Here is a 14,677-nt window from a genome sequence, read left to right as displayed (position 1 = left end):
TGCTAGGCCCAAGCTAAGCTACTTGTATCTTCTTTATTCACTTCAACAACCTCGGGAGGTCAGCTTCATTAATTACACCCATATCATAGAGGGGAGACTGAGGCGCAGAGAAGTTTAGTAATTTGTCCATAATCACACAACTGAGAAGGCTCAAGCCAGGACGTGAATTTGAATTGTTCTCCCCCCAGATTCCTAACTATCACCCTCCACCCCCAGAGGACGCTCCCCTGGACTCCCACACTCAGGTACACACCACCCTGCATCTCTACTCACAGTATATACACAAAGCACATGCCCAGTGGTGCATCCATACCCACTCACAGGCAGGCCCATAGGTAAAGTGCCAATATGGAGGGACACACTTTCGCAAGGAACCACCTCTACCGCACAGCACACATGTACCTTACCATCTCTGTGGTGGTTAAGAATACGGGTCCTGGAGCCGACTGCTTGGGTTTGAAGTCCAGCTCTACCTCTTCCTCATTGTCATCTATCTCAGCCTTAGTTTTCTCATCTGTAAAATGGGGATGATGGTGACGGTAATATTTATTGCACAAGATTCTTAAAGATTAAATTCAGTATTATGTGTAAAATTAGTGCCTGTCCCCGTGTGCTCTTCTCAGTGTCTAACCCTAATCATCATCGTGTATAATCAGTGCACAGAAACACCTTTGTTCCAGGTATACATAGATATGTACACGGACGTACACTATCCCCCACATTCTCAGAAAGGCACAGCCTTGTCCCCACCTCCCCCTCGCACACCCAAAACACTCCAGGCTCCAAAGGGAAGAGGACTCCGTGTGCACTGGGGGTGAGCCTGGCAGACCCGTGGCACTGGCTGACACCAGAGTCCCCTGGCCAGCTGGGCCATGCCCAGGGGCTCAGGCTCTCATTGTTCCTTGCTGGAGCAGCAGTGACTTTGGGGCCCTGGTTGCAGCCACTGACGTCTGAGCTACTGGCATCTGGGACAGGCCTGTCAGCAGCCGTGGGTGGGTACAGCCCCAGGGAGACCTCCCACAGATGTCCAACTGTGTGACATGTGCCAGAGCTCCTGGGAGGTCTGCATGGAGCTGAGGTGGGCACCTCTGCCCATGTTCACCCATGCCCACCTGGGCCGTGTTCAAGCCTGTCCGTCTTTGCTCAGTGGAGGTGCCCACGGCCAAGCCAGCAGCAGGTGACCTGAGATTTGACGCCGCATAGCCCAGCACTGCACCCTTTAAGGCTGGCATGGAAGAAGGCCAGGCCAGTGTTCTCAGGCAAGGTTGCCAGGGACCACTAGACCTGGAAGATGATGAGGGTCTCAGCCCCAGGTCTTGGGGGTAGAGCAGGATTCTAAGTTGCTGCCCTCGAGTGAGGAGATGCTCACGATCAGCTGATAATGTGGCCCAGGCTTCCCAAAAGTTTCTCGTGCAGCAAAGATTTTGAGGTGGGAAGGACTCCGAGGTAGCCTGGCACATCCGTGGGGCACCCAGGCAGTGTGAGGTGCATCACACGGTCCCACCCAGTAGGCATCTCGTCCACACATTCGGCCCCTCAGCAAGCCTCTGCCCAGCTCCCGCTCTGTGACAAGCCTGTGCAGCAGAGGTAGGAGGAGGGCCATGCCTGCCCTGCCCCAGAAGTTTCCCTGTGCCCGCAAGTCCAGGCCCGTCCCTCCATCCCAGATTCCGGGCTCCTAGGGGAAGGGCAGGAGCAGAATGTACATGGAAGGGTTCCCAAAGGGTGAAGTGAGGGGGAGGGGCAATGATGCCACCAGCAGGAAAGAGGCCTAAATCCTGGGATTATGAGGCTCTTGGAGCCAGGGACCAGTTTCAAGGATGGCCCTGGTGAGTGGGAATTTGGGCTAGGACGGCTTACCCAGCATGCCTTGGAGGGCTCCATCCTCTGCTGAGGTCTGTGGTAGCAGTCACACATGGACTTGACTCACAATGGTGGACCTTCGATCCAGAACCTTGGTGATTGCCGGAGAGCGATGGCATTAGTGAGGACTAGCTTAGTTCCAGTGATTAAAACCTGCTCTGGTAAGTTAAACAGCCCTGAAAGGTCACTGTAGGACACCTGGAACCCAGAGCTCAAATGATATTAATCAGAACTGATTTTCTCTACCTTGCAACTCTGCTCCTTCTGTTTTGACTTAGCTCTCAAGCCATCTCTTCCCACATACTCCTGTGATTCCTAGTTTATGTAGGACTTACGGTTCATATTATCAAGCACCTATATCAATTCCTGAAAAAGCCCCCGAGCCATTACAATGTTCAGGGGAATAACAGACCACTCAGAAGATGAAGGAGGCAGAGCCACATGGCGGAAAGCCCTATGAGATGGGAGTCCCTGTTCTGTGACCTCCACTTGGGCTCTGCAGAAGAATAGCTGGGGCTGGGTCTTCTTGGCAGATACTGTGGGGGTTCCTGAAAGTACTCCCTGAGAGGCTGAGAGAAGAAGGGGAGGACATACCAGGCAGAGACCCCTGCAAAGTCCATGCCCGCTGGCTTCTTTGGAGACTCTCTGAGCTGCAGCCACACCATGGTGTCCCCAGGGAGTATGGACATGCTGATCTAAGCAGCCCACTCCATGGCCCCGTGGCTGGCAGGCCCAGAATGTGCAAGTGGTGGTGGGTATAATGAAAGTGACCCCCACCCATCTCACATGGGGGAAAGACAAGGGAACTGACCTACATCTGGCAGAGCGGGGAGGAAGGCATCTATCCCAGGTTCCAGAGGGTGGTGACCCAGCTAAGGCCCCTGCAGCAGACAGACCTGGGCCTCCAGAGTCCAAACCCCTCACCTAGAGATTTTTCTTTTCCTTTTTTCTTTTTAAGACTTTGGTTTTTTAGAGCAATTTCAGGTTCACAGCAAAATCAAGCATAAGGTGCAGAGCTCCATGTCCTCACATATGGGATCCATATTCCCATGAGTGGTGCGTTGTTACTACTGATGAACATATATTGACTGACATGTCCTGATCACCCAGGTTAGGCTTACATTGGGTTCACTCAGGCTGTCCATGCCGTGGGTATGGACAAACATACAGTGACATGTATCCATCATTATAGTGCCATGCAGATGTTACAGCATTTCAGGGGCTTGGCAGAGCTGCAGACAGTTGACCTCCCCAGAAAGGGTGGGCACTTAGGACTTGATGCCAGGCTACTTGCTGTCCCAGGCCTGTCACTCAGGGCAGTGAGGACCTAGTTGAAGACCTAGGAGATGACCCTGCCTTCTGAGTCCTGTGCAGTGGTGGGGTGTTTTCCTCTGTCCCCCTCCATTGTTGCAGCAGCCCTCAGGCAGCTTTCTGCACACACACACCCCCCGCCCCCCAGTGCCAAGGCCAGCTGGGAACGCCTGGGAAGCCACCAGAGTGCCCCCTCCTGGGCCTCAGTGCTGCCCAGCTGAAGCCCTGGGTCTCAGCAAGGAACAGTACAGGTTTGGAATTGGTGAGCTCTGTCATGGACAGGAAAGCATTGGTACCAGATTGCTTTGAGGACAGAGAAGGATCAGAATGCGTTGGGGACAAAGACAGGATCCTGTGACAAGTACCCACTAGGAAGGGAGGAAGGCATTCAGCAGACTTTGATGACCTGGGTGCTCAGAGGACTTGGCTCAGTCAACGTTTGTTTAAATGATGAATGAATGAACCAATGAGTGGGGAAAAAAATGAATGGGCCCTTGTCATTTGGCCATGACCGTCAAGGGTCACTCCAGGGTGCAGTGCCCACTTATGGTGATTGAAATGTCAACACACTTAAGGGCAGCTGTGAGTAGCACAGATGTGGGAATGCCACTGACCCGTGATAGGGACGGGAACGGTGCCCGTGAGAAGGTGTCCATGAGGCACTGATCCCTAGATACCTTTGAAGCAGAGAAAGGCCTAACTCCAGGCCACGCCAGTGGTCCTAACCTACAGACCCTAAATGGGTTCTGAGTTTGGCCTTTCCTACAAGATGACTTTCACACACTGGGCATATTATTGTTTCCATTTTTAAATTTTTTCACCAAACACTTGAAGAAGTGGGCATCGCAGTCCGTCAGACCCCCTTCTCAGGGAGCATGTGGCTCTGTATCTTCCTCCTTAGGCAAGCACAGGCTCCTCAAGGTTGGACGGGGGCCAGGCCTTTGCCAGGCTCCTAGGCTGGCTGGCTCTGTGCCTTCCCCTCCTCATCGAGGCCTCTCTGGGTTCTCATGGCCCTATTCTCTCTTGTCCCCCTCTGCAGGTTGGTGGTTTGTGAGCACCTCTGAGGAGCAGGGCTGGGTCCCTGCCACCTACCTAGAGGCCCAGAATGGTACTCGAGACGACTCAGACATCAACACCTCCAAGTCTGGGGAAGGTAAGGGCCTGCAGGTTGCGGGGGTGGGTAATGAGGTAGGTTTGGGGAGCCAGCTGCCCCTGGGATCCCCAGGGATTGGTGCCCACCCCATCCCTGGTCCCAAGAATGAGTCCAGCTCCTCCTGGAGGCAGCTTTCTAACTCTTCTCCCTAAAACCATCAGAACACCTGAAGAGATCTGGACCATGTTAAGCCCCTTCTCTCTCAGTACGACCCACAAGCTCCCCTCCTATCCCAGCTCTGTCTCTGCTGGCCCCCCTGTGGGGCTAAAATTAATGGGGAAATTCCCTTGGGGTGTAGATCTCAGGGTTTGGCACCTTTGGGACAGAGACTGGGAAAATAGTCTTGGGTCTAGACCCCTGAAGCTCCCTCTTCCCCAGAACCGCTGGGTGCCTCTGGGGGACCCCACGGAGAGCCGCCTTTGCCTGCCCCCACCCCACACTGTGCTCCCTGTGCAGCAACATCCCCAAGACGCTGTGTGCACACAACTTCTGTGTACGTGTTGTTCTGCTCAGACGCCTCTGCTCTGGTATCTGTTAGTCTAGCTGAGGTGCAGACGCGGAGGGCAGGTGTGTTAGTCAGACGCGGAGGGCAGGTGTGTTAGTCATTTCTCAGTATCGCAGACACCGAGGGGAGGTTCCAGCCCCTGCACCATCAGCCTCTCTGATGAACTCTGGTCCAATGTGGTTTTCCGGGTCTTGCTAGTTGTGTTTCAAAGAGCCTGCCCCCAGGCCAGCACTGGCCTGGATGGCCTGTCCATGGACTCAGGTATTCCCCAGAGCAATCTGCCAGAGCCCAGCGAGTGTGAAGCACCCCAGTTCCCGGCTGCCTGCTCCTAATGTCTTCCAAACCTCCCATGTGCTGGCAGCAGGAACGCTTGCCCTAACGGTCAGTGGGAACTGTCCAAATGGGCATGTCTGAGAGCCAGGGATGGAGGCCTGCCACCTGGGGCGCAGGCCACCTCCAGGCCTTCCCCCCTGCCCCCCTCTTCCCCAGTGCCTGGGCCAAAATAAGCAGCCCGCCAAGCGCCAGCTCCCTGTTCATCCTTCCCCTAAATAAATGTCCATTACTTGGCGAGCGACTGAAGCCCCACCCTTCCTCCTGTAATGCTTTGTTTCAGTCCCTTGGCCAGGATTGCAGCCCCTGCAATGTGCGTACACCTTGCAATAGGTTTCTGAGGACTAGGCCCTGTCAGGAAGGGTTCGCATGTTCAGGCCAGGTGCTCAGTCCTTCCTGGCTGCTTCCTAAGCCCTGGAGTTGAGCCTGCACCCCGTCTCAGCCCATCGCTCCCCTGCTCCCTTTGCACTTCTGCAGCAGTTGATGGTCTTGGCCCCTGAGCTGGGTCTGGTCTAGTGTGTCTGCCGTCATCAGGCCTCAACTCCTACCCGGTTCCACATTCTGAGGGTCATCCTGGGGCCTCAGAAATAATAGCCCCTTGAGTATACTGAGGTCTTGCTCACTCCCAGGCAGGGATCCCCAACACCCGGCCGCGGACCTGTTAGGAACCAGGCCTGAGCTCCGCCTCTGTCTCCCCCAACCCGCCACCTATAGCAGGCGGACTTGAGCCGGCCCCCTGCCCAGTCTTCCACAAAACTGGTCCCTGGTGCCCAAAAAGTTGGGGACAATTGCTCCCAGATGTTCAGCTGGTCCTTTATATGCCATCCCCACTACCCCAGTAGGGCGCTGTTGGGATCCCCATTTTCCTGATGCCGGAACTGAGGCTTCAAAATGGTTAGCTACATGCTTGTCTTTGTAAGGCTTCAGCCCTGGCTGGCCTCCTTTGCCCGGTGGTCCTCAGCAATGGGCCACACGCCCCTCCGCGGAGCATTTTGCTTGTAAGCAACTCTAAGAGGATGTGTATGTGGCATTGGAGCCCTCCCTGGAAAGGCTGTACCAAGAATGTCAGAGTGGAGATAATTGGGTGAATGATGGAAGAATGGGACACCGAGTGGGCAGAAAAGTCCACGGCAGGAAAGAGCCTGAGAGGCGTGTGGGCACAGATGCTGGCCTGGTTGGAAGAAAGAACGGTGCTTGGCCCAGAACAAGCAGTAGCAGGTTGTAGAGGATTTGGCTTTGACAAAGAATCAAGTGACCAGTTGCAGATTCCACATTCAGAAGTGGGGTGTGCACGCGCTCGCGCGCACATCCACAGTGACCCTCCTTAAAATAGGTTGTTCTGCATGCTTTTGATAGGACCTGTGTGCCAATACTCCTTGCAACATTTGGGCAGCTGTGAATTCCACCATCACATCTGGACATATTCACCCAACTCTATAGAAGTGCCCAGTGCTCAGTACCCTGTCAAGAGACCCAGGGCTTCACCTGGGCTGGGGTAGAGATAGCCCGCCCTGGTCCCCTCTCTGGCCATCTCTACCCCAGCCCCGTTGCCCTGCCATCATAGGTCACCTGAGCCCTGTGGACAGAAGTTGAAAGCCTTCATCCCATCAAAGCTTCCCTCACAGCTCAAGCCATCAGCGCTCCTCCCAATCTGGTCTCACCCAGGGCTCATTCAGTCCCTTGCCTTGTTTCTCGCCAGGGCAGGTGGTGTCAACCCCAATAGCAGACAAAGAAACAGAGGCTCAGAGAGGGACAGCAGTCTGCCCAGGGGGACAGAGTAACCTGGCAATGGGGCCTGGACTGAATCCATACCTCCTAACCTTTTGTCCAAGCCTCTTGCTTACAAGAAGTAAGGTCAAACAGGCCACTGTCCTCCTTCCAGGAAACCAAACATTTCCCAAGAAGCTTTGGTGGCGTTTGGTTCAGGTGTTACCTTCCCTAGACCTGGGCAACCTAGCACCCTCCTCCTACAGTGTCATTGTGCACCCTGGAGTCCTGGGCTGGTGCCTGCCTGTGCTACCGGGTGTCCCATAGGAAGGCGGGGGGTGGGGGGGCATCAGGAGCTGTGCCGAAGTGACCAGATGACCAGCGCAGGATGTCACCCCAGAGAGAATGGTCTGGACAAAAGGGGTCTGGAGCAGTGAGAAGCTGGGGAGGCAGCTTCTGTCATCAGGAATTCACATGGAGAAAGCAGAGCCAAGGCCTGTGGCCCCCGCCCATGTGTGCCCTTCCCTCAGCACCATTCCTTAGAGGTCCGCCGTGTGCATGGCCTTGAGCTGGCCCTGGGGATGCAGAGACACAGTCTTTGCCCTCAACAGACTCAATCCGTGGGGATTACTGTGAAAGGGGAGACATGAACGCAGAACAGTAAGAGCTATAAGCCCCGCGAGGAAGGGGCCCCAAGTCTCCCCTGGACACGTGTGTTCTTCCACACACGGTGCCTGGCTCATGATGGCAGGTTCCCAAGCAGGACTTGGTGAGTGCGTGGGTGGTGGGGCTGTAAGTCCCAGTGTGACGGGGCCCCCACCACCCTGGGAACCAGCACTGCCGAGCAATGGCGGGAGCAGTAGCCTCTCCCAGGGGCTGCAGCAGAGGGTCATCCTTGCACTGGCTGGAGCCAAGGACCCTCTTCACCTCCGAGGTGTTGGGATTCTAATTTTTCGGCCAGTCTATGGCTCAGGGGCATACCCTTCGGCTTTGGTTGAATTTTTCCCCATATGCCCATGATGTCACTTGTGAGATGTGCCCCCGTCCAGCAGGCATGAGCCGCTGGCCTGGGAGCATGAACCTTCCCTTCCTCATCCCTTTCCGGCCCCATCCCATCTCATCTTCATCTCCATTCTCTCCGCCTGTTCCTGTCGGCCGCGTGTTCCATCGCCATCTCTCACTCCAGTGTCCAAGAGACGCAAGGCCCATCTGCGGCGCCTGGATCGCCGGTGGACCCTGGGCGGGATGGTCAACAGGCAGCACAGCCGAGGTGACCGCGGGAGCCAGCTTCTCCCCCCTGCAGCTGCCGCCTCTTCCTCTCCCTCACTAACACCCCTCTCCTCTCCGGGCTCTGCCCTATGACCTCCTCACCCAGATCCACTGGCCTGACTTTTCTCTCGCCTATTGCAGCTTGGGGGCGGGAGGTGGCAGGCGGCACAGGGTCTGCTTGGGAACTGGGATGGCACTTGGAGGTGGTTCTGGCTTCTGTCAGTGTCTGGGGGGTGGGGGTCGTGGGACCTAAGACACGGTTGTGGGGGCAGTTGGACTCAACGAAAGGCCATACTTGCCCTGGGAACTGCAGATTAAGAGAACTGAGTGTTTCTGAATCTCTTCATGGGCCATTACACACACACACACACACACACACACACACACACTCACTCACTCACTCACTCCCTCCCTCCCTCCATTGCCTTCCTCCTGTGAGCAGGCGCTCCCTTGGCAAAAGCTGTTCCAGCATTACTTAGGAACAGAGTAGGAAGAAGGACCAGCCCACAACCCATCTCTGTTGGCCAGCTCCCAAGAAACTAGAAACGGAGCAAGAGCCAGACCCAGCCTGGCCCCTCTGGTGTCAGGCCCAGCCAGGAGCCCCCAGCATCTCCAGCAGTAGCCATTGGGACTTGGGGTTGAGGGGAGGGGCAGTTGCCCAAGAGGATTCCAGGGAAGCCCCTGGTCTGCCACGCAGGCTGATCAGGAACCAAGACATTGCAGGTTCAGGGTCTTTCTAACATCCAGGAGCTTGGGACACAGGGGATGGGGGCCTCTGAACAAACCCCAACACACCTCCAGAGCGCCCCCACCATGGGTGGCCAGTTTTCTCCTGTCTCGGGAAGTGACAGCATAGTTGGAAGGGTCGTGATAAGTGCTGGCCTCTCTGGAATGGCAGAGATGCCCGGTGACTTGCACCCCCACCCCAGAGCTTATTCCTGAACAGACATAGGACCATTTTTGGTATCATCCCCCAAGCCCCAGGCAGCAGGAAGTCTGTACTCAGGTGGCCACTGCCTGTGGCTGGCTTAGTGTCAGGCCCAGAGCCCTGGCTGGGAGGAGCCTAGCTGGTCCTGAGGATGGAGTATGGGTGGAACCCTGAAAGCTAGCACAGAACAGGAGCCAAATCGTGGAAACAGCAAGAACAGGTGGAATGTAAAGCAAAAGCACCTAGAGCTAGGATGGGCGGACGGCATTGATGTGGTACCATGCTGGGACACAGCCCCAAGCTGTGGTGGCAAAGGACAGTGAGACATTGGCTGGGAGAAAGCCTCGGTCTTCCCCATCCCCTCCAGCATCTGCTTCAAACACCATCAGACACTGAGCTCCCAAAACAGCCCTGTCTCTACAACCACATGGATGCGTGCAACCAGCAGAGCGTCTGCCCATGCACAGCCCTGATGGTCAGTACACTGTCACAGCCGACCCCACAGTTGCACACCTACGGGCCTGTGCACACAGCCACTCGTGGATCCACATCCATGATTCCACCTATGCAACCACACAGAGACTGTCACAAATAACAGCCACACAAACTGCTCATGGCCACATGCAGCCAGCTCTGCAGCGATACCACAAGTACACATGCAGCTTCATGGAGTCTCACGTACATGACACTTATGCCACACAGACACAGACATATATCATATAGACATAGACACAATACCCAGCCAAATACATAATTCTTCGGTCACCCATAGGATACAAATACAAGCCTACAACTTCTTTTTCTCTCTTAAATAAGATCTAAACAATACTATTTCCCAGTGTTAGCCCTAAGTTAAATCAGGCAGCCAAGAAAAACGTGCAGAAGTTGGCTAGGAGACGCTCTGCTGCAAAGAGCCAAGCTGATGGGGGGAGTCAGATAGTGGGTCATGTCTAACTAGACAAGAGAAGAGCAGCGCTTCCCTGGGGCTTCTACTCCCCATTCCCTCAGCTAACCAGGCCTTTGGAATCAAAAGGCCCCTTGCAGTGGGGTTGGGTAAGTTGTGGGGGCCAGGAGGGGAGCTGGGGAGACTGCTGACGGAGGGGAAAGTGTTTGGAAAGAGGAGGCGTCTGTGGTTTGGAAACTGCAGGGCTCTCCAGCCCCTGCCTCCAAAACCAAAATAGGCCTGTCCACCTCCCCCCAGCCACCCACCCACTCACCCAGTAGGCGGCCTGGCCTGGTCGGCCCTTCCTGCGGCGGGGTTGCCACCTCCTCAGGTGGCATATCAGAGTGACCATGGCTTCAGTGCTTTTCAGAAGCCCTGCGGTGCACCCCCAGAACTCCTAGCCCCCATTCCCTCAAACCCAGCTCCAAAGGGGAATCTCTTGAGACCCCAACCAACCTGAGTCACTCAGCCACCCCCTGAGGCCGTTTCCCTCTGACTGGGCAGCCTCCCATCTGGTCCCCAGGTGGGGTTTTGGCCCCAGTCCTGTGAGAGATGAGCTCTGCCTCTCCCTTGGGGAAACCTGTGAGCTGGGGGCCTGAGGCCCACGTAGCACATGCTCACCCGGCAATAATTCATGCCCCTGCCGTCTGAGCCAACCATGGCAGAAAACCGAGCCCCCAGACAAACCAGTTGGAAGAGTTGCCCTGCCTGGAACTGGGGCTCTGAATTGTCATCACCTGGAACCTACAGAGCTACAGGGCAGGACAAGCCTCTGAGCCAGCCAAGTATCTTACTAGGAGCCCATCAACTCCCAGACACCTAGGTTCACATCCACTCCAGGGCCACCACGAAAAGGGCCTTTTGCAGAAGCAGCTCAGCTTTCCTGGGTCAAACTGACATCACTGGTTCAGCCCACCCCAAGAGGGTCGGGGACAGCAGGGTAGTTCTGTGACCTGCAGGGCATTGTCCCCTGAGCGCTGCACGCCCTGGGGGGGGCGGGGGGGGGCGCTGTGGAGGCTGGTGCGTGGGCCTGGCAGCTCCAGAGCCTGAGCCCATGGGACACAGGTTAGGCCTGGTCCTCTGCCATGTGGCCCAGCAGGACTCCTCTGATCTTCCCAAGACAAGGGGGACTATAATTTTTCTCTGCAAAAGCCACTTTGCCTAGGAAAACTTTAATGATGGCTTCCTGCTTGAACCACAAGCTTTTAAAAATAGCCCAGCTGAGCAAAGGCAAAATGTGGACTGCAGGCCTCGCCTCACCCTAACCTCAGGACTCCAGATTCCCGGGGCCTGGCGCTGCCCCTCGGGCCACTGCCGGGGCCAGGATATACCGTGGCCTGCTGGAAAATGGAGCGGGACCAGGAGCAGGCAGGAGCGTGGAGGGTTGGCCTGTAGCACTCTGGACTTCTCAAAGACCGAGTCAGAATCTGGCTGAAGGAGGTTCTCAGGCGGTCTTGGCAGCTCTCCCCAGCATGGCTGCCCTGGAATCCGAAAGCTTCCAGCAGCTAGTCAATGCTGAGAAAGGCTTGCAGTCGAGAAGAGACTCCCATGGGTTGTCACCCACCTTTTGCCTTAGGGCAGCCTTTCAGACTCGGCCAGCAGCCCATCGGCTCCATCCTCACAGCCTGGCAGGGCAGCTGCCTCCGTCCCAAAGGGAGCTGCTATCTCAGCCCAGGACAGGGCTGCAGACAGGACCCCGATAATCCAGGGAGGAGTGAACAGTTGACCCTCCTGTCGCAGAGGGTTGGGGTGGCAGCTGCCCCTTGCCACACTGCTGCCAGAGGCTCTGGCAGGCCGCCCGCCAGGGTCCCGCTGAGGAGTCAGGGTGATTATCACAGCTGGGAGCCGGGAGGTGAGGGGCAGGCGTCTTAGAGGCTGGTGTCCTGTGCCAGCATCCTGCTATTTTGAGCTTGTAGAAGGCCTCCCACTCAGCTCCCCTGCTCAGCCCCGCCTGCCCCTTCACTTGTGCACTGTGTGGTCCATTCGGAGCTCCTGCTGGGTGTTGCTGGGTGGCACCCACACCAGAGAAGGTAGCATAGGTTCAGGGTGCATGGTCAGATGGCCAGTTCTTCCCCGCCTACACTTTGCTCCCTGTTTCCCTAGAGGGTGACAGTGGGGACGTGCACTCCCTCCTGAGGCCTGAGCGCTCCTCAGCAGGCTCTCCGCCAGGAGGCAGGGTTTCTGTGGCCAGCCAGCTTTGGGGCTAGCCATCGAGGGGCTTCCTGGAGACGGGCAGAGCTGCCCCCAGGAGACACAGAAGAATCACCTCCCTGGAAGCGTAAACAAGGACCCATGTGGAGGCAGCAGGACCCCTTGCCAGGAGAGAGGCTGAAGGAACCAGGGAAGGCGCAGGTGACCCAGCCTCCCCATTGCCTGCCCTCCCGAGCTTTTCCTGAGCTCCCACAGGTGGCTCTTGCCTAGTGCCTGGGAAGCCCTGAACAAGGCTCACAGTCAGACTGCAAGGCCAGAGCAGACAGCTCCCAGGAGGGATCTGCCACACTGTGTGGAGAACTTGGCGTACAGTCCTCCGGGTGACGCACAGGCATGTGGGCTCAGGCAGGGCTCCGGGGTTCCTGCCTGATTGGGCTGTGCTCAGCACTGCCACTGCTCCTTGGGCTGTGGGACCCTCATCTTAACAAGACACACGTAACCTCTTTCATTGAATGTGTGTTCCCCACAATCCTCTTGGGGAAATTATATGATCAGGTGGTCAGATCAGTAGTCAGGTAAGGCTTCACCGAGGACAGGGCTCTGGAGCATTCAGAAGACCAGACAGGAAGGATTTAAGGAGTTGAGGTGGAGAAGGGCTAGAAGGGCAAGTCCAGGACACAGACGGAAGTGTGGCACATTCAGGGAACACCTAAGGTTGGTCTCAGACTTCCTGACATATTCCCCATGAAGGGCAGGTTCCTCCTAACTCTGCCCTCAGCTCAGAGAGCTTCTGAGGCCCTAAGGACTCCAGGCCCTGGCAGCCTGGCTACTGTCCCCAGGCTGGGAGAGCCTGTATGTTGCCCAGGGTTTGTCAGACCGCCGGAGGCCCTGGCTGGCTTTGGCACACACTGGGAGCAGCAGTGAAGCCTGGTTCCTTTTCTTCCCTTCCCTGGAAAAGCCAGAGGGTTACCCAGTGCACCTTGGCAACCAGCTCTGCAAAGGCCATGTGGGGTGGAGGGGCAGGAAGAGTCAGGAGGGAGGAGCCACATCCCGACCTCAAATAATGGTGCTTTCTTGCTTTGCCTGCCACCCACAGAGGAGAAGTATGTCACCGTGCAGCCTTACAGCAGCCAAAGCAAGGACGAGATTGGCTTTGAGAAGGGCGTCATTGTGGAGGTGATCAGGAAGAATTTGGAGGGCTGGTGGTACATCAGGTAGGAGCCCCAGCAGAGAAGCAAGGTGCTCTGAGCAGCAGAGCAGGTAGACACTGCAGAGTGGCCGGGGACACCAGATGGCGAGTAGATAGTGATGGCAGCTTTGCCCCCACGGTCCAGGCTTGGCCACGCTGCATCTGCACAGCCAAACGGCTCAAACATTGTTCATCTTGCAGATTCTGTCCTGGGACACGTAAAGCGGAGCCTGAGCTGCAGCCAGCGGGGCACAGGGGCCCCAGCTCAGCTTGCAGGCGGTGGTGCAATACCTTCCCCTGCAGCTGCCAAGAGGGTCCAGCACATCTGAGTGTGGTTTTCTGCGTCCAGCTTTGGCTGCCTGGTGTGCTCCGCAGCTCAGGCCGCCTGGAGTGCTGGCATCCACGGGCCTTGCTGAGGTCCCAGCAGGCCGCCCATGGATCAGCCCTCCGGCTCTGTCCCAGCCTGTCCCTCTCTGCAGTGTTGGTCCACATAGTTCTGAGAGCTGAGGCAAAAGTGAGGCCTGAGCCCAGGCCTGGTTCAGAGGCTTCTTCCTCCTCCTGCCCTTCCCTCTCCAAGGCCTAATCACACTTCCCAGCTGAGAACCCTATTGGGGAGAAAGGGGAGGGGGGTGGGGAGCTTTCCCAATGCTCTTGGAAACAAACCCTGTGGGCTTCACTTGCCTCTCCCTACCATGTCCTGCTCCTCCAGTCCTCTCTGCCCCGGTCCTTCAAGGCAGCGCCACCCTCAGGGAGCCTTGCTCTCAGGACATGTTTTGGTTCTGTTGGGACCCACCCAGGGGTGATGATTTTGCTCAGTCAGTTTCTCTCTCTTCTGCTCATAACCGGGCTGGCAGAGACAGTCCCACATCTGTGGGCTTTGGGGACTACCTCGCCAGCCCCCCACACCCAGGACCCCTAGACCCACTGTGGGCAGGATGCACGTTCTAGGCTGTCTCCCACAGTGGGGCCAGGCTTGGCTGAGGTGATGCAGGCACTCACAACATGGCTGCTCCGACCACAGCCAACCAGCCACCAGGGATGGTCTGTGCTAATGGGTAGGATGAAGGTCACTGGCCTCGGGATTGAACCTTAGTGTGACCTGACCGGACATAGCTGCCCTGACCCCATGCATGTCAGTCAGAAGGGCTGAGGTGTCCCTGTTAGGTGGGTCGGGACTGTGTGCCTGGACATGTGTTACCCAAAGCCACTGCCCCTAGATGTTCGTGTTCCCTCAGCAGTGGAAACTAGAGGGAACCCCCCACCCAACAGCCACATGTGTGGCGTAGGAAGGCCCGCGATCGTTCTGGCAGGCTGGACACCTGAACCGCTGG

The 14,677-nt window shown here is 56.6% G+C and overlaps 1 protein-coding gene across 3 annotated transcripts in view; it reads left to right on the top strand.

The window, feature by feature from the left end:
• The window catches only part of SH3PXD2A (SH3 and PX domains 2A), a 220,794-nt gene that overhangs the window by 194,682 nt on the left and 11,435 nt on the right, over nucleotides 1-14,677 (top strand). For 2 of the 3 annotated variants that reach the window (XM_090278546.1, XM_090278544.1), the window contains 2 exons: nucleotides 4,211-4,324; nucleotides 13,254-13,371. In XM_090278546.1, coding sequence (XP_090134672.1) covers nucleotides 4,211-4,324; nucleotides 13,254-13,371 — 232 coding nt within the window. Of the gene's footprint in view, nucleotides 1-4,210; nucleotides 4,325-8,052; nucleotides 8,137-13,253; nucleotides 13,372-14,677 lie in introns of all 3 variants that reach the window. The other variant, XM_090278545.1, reaches the window with a different exon arrangement.

The sequence above is a fragment of the Furipterus horrens genome, unplaced genomic scaffold, assembly GCF_987537825.1.
Source record: "Furipterus horrens unplaced genomic scaffold, mFurHor1.1.pri manual_scaffold_5, whole genome shotgun sequence".
Classification (NCBI taxonomy): Eukaryota; Metazoa; Chordata; class Mammalia; order Chiroptera; family Furipteridae; genus Furipterus; species Furipterus horrens.
The sequence above is the reverse complement of the archived record's forward strand: the minus strand, read 5'-3'. Positions and strand labels throughout refer to the sequence as shown.